The following is a 15307-nucleotide window of genomic DNA, read 5'->3' on the forward strand; positions in this document are numbered from 1 at the left end:
TGATTGGCTGCCTGGGCCCGGCTGTCACTACCGCCTCTTCCTCCTCCTGCCGCCAGGGGTCGCTGCCGGACAAGGCCCAGGAGGCGGAGGAGGCTTCGCGGCGCGGAGCCAGAGGTGGCCCTCGGCGGCCTCGGTGCGGACGGACGCGGCCATGAAGCGGGATCGTCGCGGGCGGTTCCTGCCGGCCCCCGCAGCAGCCCCGCAGGCACCGAGGAGCCGCCGCTGCCGGGGAAGAGGAGGAGGAGGCCCCGCCGCCCTGGAGGCCCAGGAGGAGGAGGAGGCCCCGCCGCCGGAGGAGCCCCAGGGTGAGGCGGAGGAAGGCCCCGGTCGGCCTTAGACTCCTTCCAAAGATCCCTTCCAAGGGTCCCTAGATCTCTCCCTCTTTCGCCCCAGTTGGGGTCACAGATTGGGAAGGGAGCCCCTTCTTCTGCTCTGCAGGAATACATGGAAGGGACTAGTAAGGGCCTATAGTCCAAGCCCCATCTGCCAGGCAGGAATGCATGGGATCCTGGGTTTGGAAGGGATTCCAAGGGCCAGACAGTCCAAGCCCCTTCCTTCTTCTGCCCTGCAGGGATACATAGGGCCCCAGAGCTGCAAGGGACTACTAAGGGCCATACAGTCCAACCCTGACCTTTAGTGAGACCCCATCCAAGGATCATAGGGCCCTAGAGATGGAAGAGATCTCAAAGGCTATCCAGTCCAACCCACTTCTTCTGCCATTCAAAATACCCCTGAGAGATGGCCACCATGTCCTCCATTTTGTGGTGCCTTGTCCTCCTCTGAGCTGAGGACATCTGGTCTCCCTGAATAAAGAGAGAGTTGAGGGGAAGGAAAGGCCATGATCGGCTGGAAAAGGGGAAATGCGCTCCAGTGTCTTTATGGAACTGACATTGATAAGCCAGTCTGTTATTAGAAAGGCTTTATTGATCTTGCTGATGCATTTCGGGAAGAGCTGGTTTTCCTATCCCTCTCTTTCTGCAGACAGAGCCTCTGCCTTGAACTCAGCGCCAGCAAGATCAATAAAGCCCTTTTAATAACAACAACAATGGCACGGCTTATCAGCATTTGTTCCACAACGACATCGGAGAACGTCTCTCCTTTTCCAACTGGAATAAAGCCTTCCTTTAGAACAGCGGTTCCCAAACTTTGGTCCTCCAGATGTTTTGGACTTCAGTGCCCAGATGCCCCAGCAATCAGGAATTCTGGGATATGCAGTCCAAAAAACTTCAGACGACCAAAGTTTGAGAGCCACAGCTTTAAAAGTGCTTCTCTTCCGCACAGCTTTCAGGTGCCTTTTGCCTGGCACAATGGTGAATTCTGACCTTCCTGCCCTCTTTGTCCCTCTTGCAGGCATTGGCCGGGGCTTAAGCACAGGCTACTGCCGCCTTTGCCATGGGAAGTTCTCCTCCCGGAGCCTGAGGAACGCCTTCGGAAAGGCCCCCACGATGGACGGCAGCTCCAAGAAGCAGCGGCGCCTGGACCGCATCTTCTTCGCCGATTTCCAGCGGCTGGTAGGGGTGGTGGCCCGGCCGGACCCGTCCCTCCCGCAGTCCGTCTGCAAGAAGTGCCATGCCCAGTTCTACAAGTGCCACAGCATCCTCAAGGCTTTCATCCAGAAGGTGAACCTCTCGCCCACGGGGCACCTCAAGACCCGAGGCAGGTAGGTTGAGATGCTTGCGCCACTCAGGCAGCAGGGTTGGCAGGTAAACACACACATACCTGCGGAAAGCAAGATGGCCCAGATGCCGGTAGCCAAGCAAATGCTTGCAAAGTGGCTACTGTTTGTCAGGGTGGCAAAGATCATCATTTCCAGTTGTATTGCAGATCATTTCCACTAGTATTTTGTGGCCTAATAACTTGCACAGTGTTGTTTGCATGGCCAAAATGCTCTAGAAAAGCTTTGACTTGTTTGGCATGTTACAACAACCAACAAAGTTTGCCAAAGTTCTGGTTTTAGATTAAGAGCAGCAGCGTCTGATCTCCGTCTGTCTTCCCTGCGAGGTGCCTGATCTGTGCTGCCTTCTCTTTCATGCTCAGGAACAATGTTGTCCAGTCTCCTCTGCCTGATGCCGAAGGAAATGCTCCCTGCTGGGGTAAGTCAACTTGCTCTGCCATGGCTCAGTTTTATCCGTGTTGACGCAGCGGCTGCCATGTTGCTTACACCAAAAGCCAGGAGTGCTTTGCCTGCCCTTCTGATCGTTGGAGATCTTGGGTTCCCACACAGTAGCCCTGGGACAAGTGAAGAGTCCCGAAGCTTCAACTCCCAAATGCTGCTTAATGAATTCTGAAATACAACAACGGTTGTGTTGTTGTTGTTCTGTGCCATGAAGTCATTTCTGACTTATGGTGACCCTAAGGTGCACCTATCATGGGGTTTTCTTGGCAAGATTTGGTCAGAGGAAGTTTGCCATGGCCTTCCCCTGAGGTTCAGAGAGTATGACTTGTCCAAAGTAATCCAGTAGGTTTTATGGTCGAGGTGAGAATCAAACTCTGGTCTCCAGTCATAGTCCAACGCTCAAACCGCTGTAAAAACAGCCAGATCCAGATCCATTGTGAATTATTTTTCACCATTTAACAACAACAAAAATTAACATGTCCGCACTGTTCTAACTTTGAATCAGAGGACATTCCCTCCAGTGATGTAACGCTGGTCTCTGCCAGCATGTTATTCCAGGTGACATTGCAAGTTGTACTGTCTCCACCATTTTCCTTGTTACACACCTTCCAGCTGACTGATTTATGGCTCTCCTATCGTAGGCTTTTCTTGGCAGGATTTATTCAGCTCTTGCCTTGCCTCTGAGGCTGAGAGAGTGTGACTTGCCCAAGGCGTCCATGGCTGAACAGGGATTCAAACCTGGGTTTCCTGGAGTCCTAGTCCAGCAGTGAAACTGCTACAGCATATTGACTTTCCTGTATTATCTCACCTGATTTTGGAAGGCATTTGTGGCCTTTTCAGAGCAAAGAATTGCCTTGAAGTCAGCTCAGAAAATGATCTAATTCTTGGTAGAAGGTCCACAGAAGCAGTACTTAGGGTCGACATATGGCCTGTGGGGTGCGCTTTGTGCCCATCCGTGTGGGGCAGCCATTCTAATTTCCTCCTTTGTCTTGCAGACCTGATCGCCTCCAGCCCCCAGTGCCTCCACAACCTGGTGCTGTGGACTCACAACCACGCCGGGAGCTGCCGGATCACGCCGACCCTGCAGAGCGTGTTGTCCTCCGGGTATTGCGGGATCCTCCGAGCCGTCTGGGGCTGCGGGGAGGGCCACACCTACACCATGAGCACCGATGCGGACTGCAGCAGCCCGTTGGCGGGGGACACCTTGTCTGCCAAGCAGGACCTGAACAAGGACACCTGCCAGCATATGACTGGCAATGGGGTGGATGCTGAGAGCAATAGGGTGGCCTCAGTACCACTGCCACCACAGCATGGCCCAGTGAGGACAGACGCCTGCCAGCCACCTGCAAACAGCGGGACTGCTTTGCCAGCACTGAGCGTAGAAAACCAGCTCCCCAAGAGCCAGGATTTGAACTCGTGGCAAGAGACACCCAGGACCCCCTTGCAAGAGGAAAACCTGCCCCAGTTGGCCCATCCTATCAATGGTAGTCCTGGTAAGAGGTTGTGGGGAGCCCAACCCCTGGCAGCTGCGCAGATCCAGAATTGCTTTCAGAAAGTAATTTCCCTATCGCTGCAGTTAAGAAAGCCGACATGATTCTTGGTTGCATCGACAGAGGTATAGTGTCTAGATTGAGGGAAGTCCCTAGTCCCACTCTTTTCTGCTTTGGTCAGGCCTGACAAAGGACATTGTGTCCAGTTCTGGGCACTACAGTTCAAAAAGGCCATGGAGAAGGGGGAATATATCCAGGGGAGGGTGGCCAGAAGGATGAAGGGTCTGGAAACCATGCTTTATGAGGAGAGACTTAGGGAGCTTCTGGGTATGTTTAGCCTGGAGAAGAGATGGTTAAGAGGTGATATGATAGCCCTGTTTGAATATTTGGAGGGATCTCCTGTTGAGGGTGGAGCAAACTTGTTTTCTGCTGCTCCAGAGACTAGGAAGCAGAGCAGTGGATTCAAAATACAGGAAAAGAGATTCCACCTAAACATTAGGAAGTAAGAAATGTCTGACAGTAGAAGATGCTCCTGCCTTGGATGGTGGTGGGGTCTCCTTCTTTGGAGGTTTTTAAACGGAGGCAGGATGGCCATTATAGGGGGTGCTTTGACTGTGTATTCCTGCATGGGCAAAGGGGGTTGGACTGGATCAGGGCCCTTGGGGTCTCTTCCAGCTCTATGATTCTAAGCTTCCTTCCCCCTCCTTGCAATGAATATTTCCTCAACCAAGGTCCTAAGAGACCACCAGGTTGATGGAGCAGGCTCCCCCTTACTTGGCAAAGCTCATGTCTGAATCCTTGAACCCAGGTGTTACAGAAGAGACGCTCTTTGGGTGGGTGACTGTCCTCCATTTGTAACCTGCCCCGTTCTCCCTTTCCTTAGGGCATCTGAGCGAGACGCTGGTTCTGCCTGCAGCCCTGGATGAGCGGGTAAAAGACGAGTTCAGTGACCTTTCTGAGGGGTGAGAGAAGAGTGGGTTTGAAATATTGTATTTACCAGCATGAATATAACCATAGAGGGGACCCATTCCTCCCGAAGGTCATGTTGGGCTCGTATGGGGAGGAGGGCTTGGGGCAGTGGCCCTACAGGCACATTGGGGTGGACCTTTACTACAAGCTTGTCAAGGGAGTGTCATTTTAAGAACAGTTGTCCCTCTGTATTCATTGATTCACAGATTCAACCACACATGGCTTGAAAAAATGTTTTTTAATTCCAAAAAGCAAACTTTGATTTTGTCATTTGATATAAGGGAGACCATTTTACAACACCATTGTACCAAGTGATTAAAAAAGAACAGTGCAAAAGTATGCTCTTTTTAAATTATATGTTACTGTCTTAATGCTGCCCCTTCGCTTGCCTTCTGCTTTAGTCAAGAGTCTCTTTGCTTTCCCAGAGACTCCTTGAGCGACGAGGACGAGAACGACAGGAGGGAGCGGTCTTCAGATGACTCCTTTCAGCCTTGCTCAGAGAAGAGGTGAGGGTTTTTATTCTCTACCAAGCGATGTCCCTCTGGGTGTCCAGCATCAAAACAGGAGCTGTAGCTTTCTCTTGGAGTTGTACAGCCTTCTGTCCCTCTTCTCTTCATGCAGAAGTTCACAAGCACTTGGAAGGAGAGATGGCCAACATAACTCCTGGCCCTTTCCAAATTCCTCACATTGTCACATTCCTTTATATTTATGTGTTAATTACCTCTATAACCTTTTCCCCAGGGAACTCAAAGTGGCCTACATGACTCTAGTCCACTCACAAATTAGCCTCACAACAATTCTTTGAGGTAGTTTAGCCAGAGAGAGAAAGGACACCCAGACCTTTTGTGGCTTGAGATGAGAACTTATCTCTAGCAAGTCCATTGTTCTAACCTCCGCATGACGCAGACTTGTGCGTGTGGCCTTCCAGATGTTGCTGGATTGCAACTCTCACCTTCTGTACATTTATCCTCACAAGAGCCCTGTGGGGTAGGTCAGGCTGAGAAAGAGAGAGGTCTGGCTCATAGTCACCCAATGAATTTCATCACTCTGTTCCTGGATCTCCTGCATCTCAGGCAACAAGAGCTCCATGGGTGTCTTCCCCTTTCCTCTCCCAGGGTGTCCAACAACAGAAAATCTGAAAGCAAAGGCACAAAGATGGAAGAGCCCAAAATACGGAAGAAACCAGGGCCCAAACCTGGCTGGAAAAAGAAGATCAAGTGTGAAAGGTAGAGCGCCAAACACTTGCAGCAAGGAAGAGACAGAGCCACTCTCCCATTGAGTGACCTCTTCCGTTTTCTTCTTTTCCAGGGAAGAGCTGCCCCCCATTTACAAGTGTCCTTACCAGGGCTGTACGGCCGTCTATCGAGGGGCGGATGGCATGAAGGTAGGTAAATAGCCAGCCCCTCAGCTGGACTTATTTTCAGGGCCATGATGGTTCAGATTTTATGGGGAGGTATTAAGATTTCCCTCTTCCTTTCCAGTAAGGGCTGGTGGCACTCATTAAACGTGGAAGAGAAACAAATAAAATCAACCAGTCCAAAGAAGATGGTTACTTGATATTTTAATTGGTTGACAATCCTGGTTTGGGGAGCTTTTGATGGAGAAAGTCACCCTTGTTCTTAAAGACTAAAAGCTTCCTGACACAAATACGAGATTCACTGCAGATTTGATTAAAAGGACACAACTTTCCCCTTCCTGAGTCCAAAGCCGTTCCTCCTATTGGTGCATCATGCCATGCAATAACCCATTCCACCAACATCAGGCAGGTTTGGGAACAGCAAGGAGGCTGACGGATTTGTTGCACTGTTTTGGGCATTTGATAGATGTAATTACCTGCGCTGGGGTAGTTAGGCTGATCAGCAAGATCGCAGTCTTAACTATACAATTGCTGTACCCCAGATTGTAGTTGCCACTTTAAATTTCTACCAGGCCAGGCAAGGGAATAAAACTAGAAAGGGAGAGGAAGGCTGCAGGGTGTAGACTGATCTCCGAGGTTTCCTCTTTTCTCTGGCATAGAAACACATCAAGGAGCACCATGAAGAGGTCCGGGAAAGACCCTGCCCACATCCAGGGTGCAACAAGGTCTTCATGATTGACCGGTACCTTCAGCGCCACGTGAAGCTCATTCACACAGGTGGGCTTGTGCCTCGACAAAAGGGGCTTCATAAAGGAAGGCAGGGCACTGACTTGCAGAGGTACGGAACTACATCTGTGATGTAGCCACAGATAGCATCACGTTAGCAAAAAGTACAAAAATTGGCACTGCTTTTAACATGTCACATTAGCCAATGGTATCTTGTTGATTCTTAGATTTTTGGATCGAATTTAAATCACTACTGATCCAAAACCCTGCTCAGTAATGCCTGGTAAACTTTGAAGCCAAGGTTAAAAAATATAATAAATCACAAAATAGAATCACAGAGTTGGAAAGTACCCGCGTGGCCATCTAGTTCAATGCCAGTGTTGGAATCCGCTACAGCAACCCTGAAAGATGACCATCCAACCGCTGTTTAAAGGCCTCCAAGGATTTTAGTCAAAATCTCCTTCCTTCTGACTTGAAGGTCTTACCTTTTGGAGCAGCAGAAATCAAATGTACCCCATCGTACACATGAAACTGACTTGAAGGCACGCAGTAACAACCAATATCGTATCCCTTCTCCCAGTCTTTTCATCACCAATGTAAAAATACCCAGCTGCTGTAACTACTCGAGTTTCCATTGCACTACAACTATCCCACTTTTTCACCCTCCTTTCTCTGGTTGCAGAGGTACGGAACTACATCTGTGATGAATGTGGCCAAACGTTCAAGCAGCGGAAACACCTCTCCGTGCACCAGATGCGCCACTCAGGAGCAAAACCTCTCCAGTAAGTGTGCAGCCAGGTTACCTGCTATATGCTATACGTATAGCAGGCGCAGGCAGACAGCAGACTGGAATTTGCATAAAACAGTCAATCATAACATTTCACAATCCCCAACCCACCACCAACATAAAATATAACATCTGTGGCAGCCCTTGAGATATTTAAAAGAGGGCCATCATGCCACCCCTCAGTCTTCTCTCCACCAAGCAGAACATGCCCAGATAGTTGTCACTTATCTTTATAAGTTATTACTTACCCTTTGGAAGCTGAGCCAGAGGAACGTGTTGTGATGTGTCTGCAGAAGCAAAAGGGTGCATCTCCTTCTCTCCTCACTTTCCATTTCCCCCATTCCAGGTGCGAGATTTGTGGCTTCCAGTGCCGTCAGCGGGCGTCCCTCAAGTACCACATGACCAAACACAAAGCCGAAGCGGAGCTGGAGTTTGCCTGCGACCAATGCGGGAAGCGTTTCGAGAAGGCCCACAACCTCAATGTCCACATGTCCATGGTGCACCCCTTGACCCAAACTCTGGACAAAGCCAAGGCGGCTGAGCCTGAGCAGGCAGGGGTGCCAACCCCACCGCTGCCAGACGTGGCCCCGGGGACTGGCAACAGCCAGCCAGTAAAAGTGGAACTCAGGGTGTTGCAGCCATCGCAGCAGGAGCCAACCTGAGAGACGCCGGGAATGCAGCCACCAATCTGGGCCTTGCATCATCCCACCCAGAATGGGATTTTTAAACATGTTTTTAACGGATTCACACACACACACACAAGAGGGACTTAATGGGGTGAGGAAATCAACATCTGCTTGCCACTCGTGAGAAGCTTCCCACTGCTGTGACAACTGTTTTGCTTACTCTGTCTCTGCTTGCGTCCAGCACCGCAATGGTGTTGTACGGAATGGTGCCTGTCTTTGCTAATGGAACAAGGTAAGGAGGAGGGGGATCAAGGTCAGAAAAGTATCTTGACCTGTTAAAAAGGTACACAGGCAGGCTACCCTTCCAGGTGACTCTGTTAAGATGATGGACTGCTCCCTACTTAAATCACCCAGAAAACTAAATCCCAAAGCCAATCTACAAGCAAAATCATAAAACAGAGCATTTGTAACCTAGTTTTTATTGTGACAAAAATCATGGTTATGCTTGTAATAAATTATTTACAGGGGACTTTGGACAGAGGAAAACCTGGGTGACATGCTTGCTGTTTTCCATCCACCCATCCACACCAGCTGTGTGAAGATCTCTGTGTTTTCCCTCCTGCTCCAACCCAGGCTGGATTTCAGCCATCAAAAGAGAAGTGGTTCTTCATCAAGCAGATCTCCCTCTGTGCTGAAATCCACCAAGGCAGCCTTGATCTCTGGATCCAGAGTTGCACAGAGGTCCAATAACTAAGAAAAAGAGAGGAGGAGGTCAGAAGTTAGCTGCTAACATGTCTGCAACCAAACAAGCATAGTAAAGATCCCTTCTTGGGACTAAAGCTCCCAAGAAGGGAACCAGAATAGATCACAGACAGAAAGGCTAGGGAAACTCTCCAAACACAGTGCAGACCAAGACCAGATTCTATCTCTTTCCTTCTTCAGTGAGGAACAGCATTGAGTCATGGCAGTTAAAGCAGCGTCAAACTGAATGATTTCTGCAGTGATGATGCAGCCTCTAGACAGGGACCACATGACCAGGCTGCTTCCACTTTTCGGAAGTCTTAAGCTGGCAAAAAAGAGGCTCACCCACCTGTTGGAGGTTGGAAAAGCTTCCCTGGGGGCACTGGGGGATGGCACGGAGCAGGAACTGGCGCGCTCCCCTGATCAGAACCAAGGACTCCTCCTGGAGAAAACAAAACCAGGTTCAAGTAATGTTGTAGCTGGTCCCCACTTAAAGAATTGCAGGAACAGAAAGGGATACACAAAGCCCCGGATCATCAGATCCAAGCATGACCAAAGTGTTCTAGATTTTGTCAAACTGCAATTCCCAGCAGCCATAACAGAGCCAAAAGTGAGTAATGATAGGAGTTGCAGCCCAGTAAGTGTTGGAGAGCTACATTTTGGTCTCTTCCAGTTTCATCCAGCCCCTTACCTACTTGGGGCTCTCTGGATATCCCAGACTACAACTCTCATCATCCCAGCCAACTAGGCAGTGGAATTGAGAAAGGAGCCTAGATGGGGAAGGGAGACTGAAACGGGGGTATCTGAGGCAAACAGTCCTAAGAAATATCCAACTTAGCTTTTCTCAAGGAACAAAGAACAGGGTTTCTCATCAGCTGCCTCTCTGGGCAGTTTACACTAGTACTGACCTACACTTGCAGTTAGAGCCATTTACCCATAAAATCTCTATTTTAAATGCTTTCTCAAGTTAGATGAGGTGGATAATTCCCTGCCCCAACCCTCAGTTAAATCTTCTGAAACGGCTTTATTTAGGCATCAACTCCCATAAGGTCTTCTACTAAGAAGGAAAAACCTCATGCGCTCTGTTCTCAAGACACATAAAGTCAAGGCTGACTTTTCCTTTAAGTATGTAGCTGCAGTTTTCCCTGCTCTTTTACACACACAGTGAGAGCTGTGTTGCTGAGCCATAAACTGTTCCAGGTTCCTTGAGATAAGAGCGGGACACTGTCCTAATAATGAGTCATGCAAGTCATCCCAACAGGTAAATACATTTTCTGGACAGGTAAAAATAGGGTGAAAGGAAGGAGATATGGTTTGGTGCAGCCTTGCAAAACACGGGTGGGAAAGCAGCTTTGCCCCTCCAGATGTTTTAGCCTCCCCAAATTCCCCAGAGCCCCAACCAGCAAAGGTGGGGCTGTAGTCCAGTATGTCTAGAGGGCCAAAGGTTTCCCAGCCCCATTGTAAGAAGAAAATGCACTCACGGGGTCCCTAGCACATGGCCTTTGCTCTCTCAGGCTTGGTCCCACCTCTGTTGTCCCGTCCATGAAAAGCTGCAGCAACTGGGCATACATGTCAACAGCCACATGCAGGAACTGTGGCTCTCTGGTTAGGTGGTCTGAGTCAAAGGTGAAGAGGAGACTAGAGGAGAAAGCGCATGGGAAGAGAGCGAGAAAGTGAGCCTGGCAGAGTTGCACCTGATCTCTTGCCTCCTTCTGTTGAGTACAAAGTCCAAACTGAGTATTGGAACAATGGGGAACAGAGGAAAGTTCTACAGTGCGACCAGGCATCTTCAGGGGAAATTAGGATTTCAAAAGGAAAAGGGTAAGGATGGAGAAGGGTACAAGTTGGGGGACTTCAGTGGTCTCTTGGAGTACTGGTCCAACACTGGAATCACTACACCACAATGACTCACAAAATACAGAGCGGAAAAAGGCTCTTTCCTTGTCTCTCCCATTTGTTGCTGGGGATTTGTGAGGAAAATATAACAGACCTCAGTGAAGCAAGTGCAGAACTGTTTCAAAAGATTGGCATGACAATATCCTTCTCTTGACAACTTCCCACTGCCAGGGGTTTTCCCCACAAAGTACGTTTATTATGCACACAGAATGCAGCTCTGCAATTTACCTATAGAAGGCAATGGGCAATAGCTTCAAATGCTGATCTGACACAGCACCGCACAGGATCTGATCAGGGCTCTGGGCTGCAACACCAGAAGAGACAACAGAAGTCACCAAATGCTTATTTCAGTGTTGCTGTCAGTGGTACACTGTGAATTGTAATCAGATGGTTAAGCATTCACACACACACACATACCTGGCCCTGTTAAACTGAAGACCGACAGCCAGCAGATGCCTTGTTCCTGCAAACGCTGAAGCACCTTGGCACCCCAGTCAATAGCCTTTTGAGCATCTACTCCTTCCTGCAAATTAATAAAAAATTCACGTGCATCTTTTCTACTGGCTTCCTGATAGAGACATCCCAAAAGGGCTACTCAGAACTATCCTGAACCTTCAGTTCACCTAACCATAAAAACCAGGTTTCCATGAGTCAGTCACCTTCTCCACAGGCTTCCTTTGAGGATATAGTGAGGGTAAACAAATTAAGTCTGTATTATCTTACATGCAGACATGTATAAATAATATATAAGCAAACTAGCAAAAGCACCTAGCTTTGCATGGGTTGGAATAACCCTTACTTTGATTTGCCAAAACCTTCACAAAATGTTACATCTCTCGGAGTTGCAGATTTGGGTCTGTCTGAATAAAGTAATGGATGGTGGCAAATCTCTCTGGGAGCCACTATGGTTCCCAAAGTGATTCAACCCCCCCTAAAAAAAACAAGATGGGGTACCCCTACAGCTCCATAAACTGAGGAGGTGTCTGTCTGTTCCAAACCTTAGGAGAAGAGAGGAGAGGCAGTTGTGTATCTGGTCCCTCTGACTTCATCATTCATGACTTCAAACTATATCAACTGCAAACCTATGTCTTAGTTAGGAAAATCTGCTATTTAGTGACTGAAAATGGTATGGCAGACTTCAAATTCACTGTGGTTAAAATTTAGTTAAAATTAGAATTGCTTCTAGAAAAAAAATAACCAAGAACTGAATACCTCTGGGTCTTCCCTTAGTATGCATACCAAGTTTCAGGTCTATAGGTTCACAGGTTTGTAGCTATAAGGCACACACATATCCAGATTTTCATTATTATCGATAAAAGCATCTTAGTCGATATATGTAAATGCTAAATAAGCATGAAACTAAGGACATCAAAGTGTCTTATTTTTCTAATGCAGCCAGTGAGCTTGAAAAGGGTACTCACTTGTGGTGCTACTCTTGTTGAGATGAAATCCATAACCAAGAAGAAGAGGAGGGACACCAGGACCTATGTAAAAACACACACCACTAAAGCAACTGACTTAGAAACTAGGGATCAATCCACCCACAAGACTACTTTAGGGCAGCAGATCAAAAATTCCCTTTATGTTGTTATAGACACATATGTACACCTCTCTTATGGTTGCATGTAACTCAAGCTGAAAACACCTCCCCTGAAAATTGGTTGTTGGTGTTGTTGGAGCATCTGGAGATGAGGGGAATAGCTGGATATGGTCTCTTACTTGTTCTGTTCCAGGTCCCAGCCTTTCCAACACCTCTCCCAACTTTTCAGACACCATTTGCTGTTGAACAGTGAAATGCAGGAAAGCAGCGGAAAGCCAGGGTATGTCAGCAACCAGGGAAGAGGACTCTGATGAAAGGAAGCTAGGAGGAAAGGCAACACAGTGACCACTTCTTACGGGGCCGGGCCATGGTTTAGTGGTAGAGTACATGCTTTTCAAATCCTGGCATCTCCAGGTGTTGGGAAAAGGTCTGAAACTTGGGGGAGATGCTGCCAGCATTAAGAATACTGGGTTAAATGTACATAGCTGCTACCTCCAAACTTCCTTGGGTGACTATCCTGGCCAAGTGTGTATCATGGCTGGGCAAATGCAATACGCCAGATCATTTTAGCCTACAAATCCCATCAACCTGAGTCCACAGTGAAGGATGATGGAAGGTGCAGCCCAACTGTCTGCCTGCCTACAGCAGTTGCCTGCCCTGGTGTATACCTCCCTACTCTGGTCGGCCTAGAGGCTGGTTTTCTGCCCCTGGGACCCTTCAAGAGGCCACAGGGTAAGCCAAAATGCCCAGACAAACAGTTGGAAGTAGCTGGAAGCCCTAATTTTGAAAAATTGATTTTCTAAAATGTTAAACTGGAAGGGAGATCCATGTGAACACACAAGTTTCACATGCCTGGGCTTTGGGGGACTTACCTGTTGACAGAAGCTTGCAGTTCCCTGAGGCTTTGCAATCCCTGCGCCAGGGGAGTGTCAAAGAGTCGCTTCCATTCTGAGCAGAGCACAGGCTCCAGCCTCGACCACCAGCGCTTCACACAGGGAGCCAAGATTGCACAAGTCAGCCATTTTGACAAAGCTGTGTTCGTAGATGTCAAGGGTGTGTAAAACACAGCTTCTGGATCTCACTTTAGTGGCCTCTGAAGCCTCCCACCAGCCTTCCCACTCTGATTTCTCTTTCTTTTTTTCTGAAGATGGTAGAGCATTTGCTAGCAATCTCAAGGCTGGACTTCTGCAATGCATTGTACATTGGGCTACCTCTCTAACAAGTTTGGAATCTTCAACTGGCTTAAAACATGGTGGCCAGATGAGTTACTGGTGCATCTAGAAGTGACCATATCACATCAATATTAAATCACTCCACTGGCTGCCAATTAACTTCCAGGCAAAGTACAAAGTGTTGGTTATTACCTTTAAAGCCCTGCATTGCCCTTCTCCCAATATGGCACACATGGCAGCTTGCAATATAGATTAAAACAAAACACACCTAAAGCAATGTACAGTACAGAAGTTTTTTTAAAAAAACACAGTGCAACTCAGCCATCTCCAAGAGAAGGAAGCTTATGGCTTCTCTGCACACTGACAGCACTCACATTATGTTATAGGCCAAGAAATACTTCTGAGAAGCATTTTAAAACGTTAAAATGAAGAGTAGAGATTACTTACTGCAGCAGAACACAGGATTATGGGACACCTGGCTTGACAGAGTGTGAAAATGGCAGTCACCTCCCGAGCCGGTTTGCTACACTCCAAACTAGCGCTCAGCAGGCCCTGGAAGGACAGCAAGAGCAAATGTTGGTAGTCCATTTGGGCACTAAGACTTCATGCTTCTCACAGTAACAACAGAACCACATTGCAAGACAGAGCCAAGGAATTTCCCAAAGCACTTCAGAGCCGCTTACAAAGGCAAGATGGCATCACCTGCCAAGGACACTTTGTGGACTCTGCAGGTGCCATTTCTACTCACATTACAGCTTAACTTTTCCATGCTCACAGCCCAAATCCTTAAAACTCTCATTTGTCTGGTATGCCAGAAATGTCTACCAGTGTCTCTTCTACTTTCTTATGACATGTTCTTCCTCTCAGTTGTTGCACAGTATCCACAGGACTCTTTCACACACCCTCACCCTCAATGGTTTCTCTTGGACTTTTCTCAATATATTAGGTGGCCTGGCAGCCAGTTTTGACTGCAGATGCCATGAAATACGTTAGCAGTTACCCTGAAGAAGTGAGCAGTGAGGTGGTAAGAGAGTGTACTGCCTCTGGAGCAGATATTCTTCTGTAAAGACATCAAAAAAAGAAAAAGCCTGTTGATAAGGAAAGGGGGTGAATGAGGAAAAATATTCTTAAGAAAATGGGGTAATAAACTCCTAAGGCAAACTTAAATAATCAGAATGATATCACAGGAAGAGGAGCAGAACCCCCTTTCCCAAGCTGAAATAACCCAAAACATTAGCCTAAAAAGGAGGAGAGCCATCTCCTTTTGTAAAAAAATAAAAATAAAAATCAGGAAAATGACCTCATAGATGCATTCAAATAACACAAGTCTGTTTTAAATCCTGAAGGTGCTTAAACAAATCCCTTTTCAACACTCCCAGCTTTCCCAGATTGCAAAATGCAAAGCCCCAGGGCTGTTAGCAAGATTACAGCTGCCTTTTAGGAAATGGTACGCACCAGCTCTGTGTTTATGAAACAGAAGAAATCTTTACAGTCCAGAACAACTTCCTTTCCTTTCCGCCGTGTTGCAATGAGTATTGATGGAGGGAGACCCAAGAGAATCCTGAAGAACAACGACAACGACATTAAAAAAGCAAAACCCAATCAGCTTTCAGAATAGAATTGTATGGCAGTGGAACTTAACTGAAGCATGTTTAGCTTGCTACAGAATTTAATGAGTTCCCAAGCTTCCAGTGGCAACCTCAACAGGCAAAAACAGAGCCTAGCTCTGCAAGTGGATTACTCCCAAATTTATGAAGGATGCCAAGAAGCATTTCGGCAGTTGACCAAGACGACAGGAGGTCTTGAAACCAAGCCCCAAGAGGGATAGGTATGTTGAGCTTGCAGAAGAGAAGACTGAGAGGGGATATGAAATAGCCACCTTCAAAT

At 47.8% G+C, this 15307-nt stretch overlaps 2 protein-coding genes across 7 annotated transcripts in view; one reads left to right on the plus strand and one right to left on the minus strand.

The window, feature by feature from the left end:
- Positions 1–72: 72 nt before the first annotated feature.
- On the plus strand, positions 73–8607 carry ZNF276 (zinc finger protein 276). Its single transcript, XM_089539559.1, has 11 exons — positions 73–305; positions 1351–1660; positions 2038–2093; positions 3112–3609; positions 4490–4568; positions 5001–5081; positions 5691–5801; positions 5884–5959; positions 6592–6709; positions 7341–7440; positions 7792–8607. The coding sequence occupies exons 1-11, from the start codon at positions 152–154 to the stop codon at positions 8105–8107; spliced, it is 1899 nt and encodes a 632-aa protein (XP_089395685.1). The 5' UTR covers positions 73–151; the 3' UTR covers positions 8108–8607.
- A 73-nt stretch (positions 8608–8680) lies between these two features.
- Positions 8681–15307, minus strand: part of FANCA (FA complementation group A) — a 30991-nt gene continuing 24364 nt past the window's right edge. For 4 of the 6 annotated variants that reach the window (XM_089539555.1, XM_089539557.1, XM_089539553.1 and 1 more), the window contains 11 exons: positions 14876–14981; positions 14421–14480; positions 13868–13972; positions 13121–13233; positions 12428–12569; positions 12130–12192; positions 11126–11231; positions 10937–11012; positions 10294–10450; positions 9162–9254; positions 8681–8821 (listed from right to left, as the gene is read on the minus strand). In XM_089539555.1, coding sequence (XP_089395681.1) covers positions 8720–8821; positions 9162–9254; positions 10294–10450; positions 10937–11012; positions 11126–11231; positions 12130–12192; positions 12428–12569; positions 13121–13233; positions 13868–13972; positions 14421–14480; positions 14876–14981 — 1123 coding nt within the window. In that variant the 3' untranslated portion in view covers positions 8681–8719. Of the gene's footprint in view, positions 8822–9161; positions 9255–10293; positions 10451–10936; positions 11013–11125; positions 11232–12129; positions 12193–12427; positions 12570–13120; positions 13234–13867; positions 13973–14420; positions 14481–14875; positions 14982–15307 lie in introns of those variants that run through there. The other 2 variants (XM_089539556.1, XM_089539558.1) reach the window with 2 other exon arrangements.

This window comes from Sceloporus occidentalis, unplaced genomic scaffold (assembly GCF_023333645.1).
Source record: "Sceloporus occidentalis isolate IW3139 unplaced genomic scaffold, rSceOcc1.0.p SCAF_10, whole genome shotgun sequence".
Taxonomy (NCBI): domain Eukaryota; kingdom Metazoa; phylum Chordata; class Lepidosauria; order Squamata; family Phrynosomatidae; genus Sceloporus; species Sceloporus occidentalis.

Excerpts from the sequence above, each read along its gene's own strand:
- ZNF276 (XM_089539559.1), top strand. The coding sequence starts at position 152 with ATGAAGCGGGATCGTCGCGGGCGGTTCCTGCCGGCCCCCGCAGCAGCC. Across the intron at positions 2,094-3,111 it reads AGGAAATGCTCCCTGCTGGG|ACCTGATCGCCTCCAGCCCC; the intron begins GTAAGTCAACTT and ends TTTGTCTTGCAG. Across the intron at positions 5,082-5,690 it reads CAGCCTTGCTCAGAGAAGAG|GGTGTCCAACAACAGAAAAT; the intron begins GTGAGGGTTTTT and ends TTCCTCTCCCAG.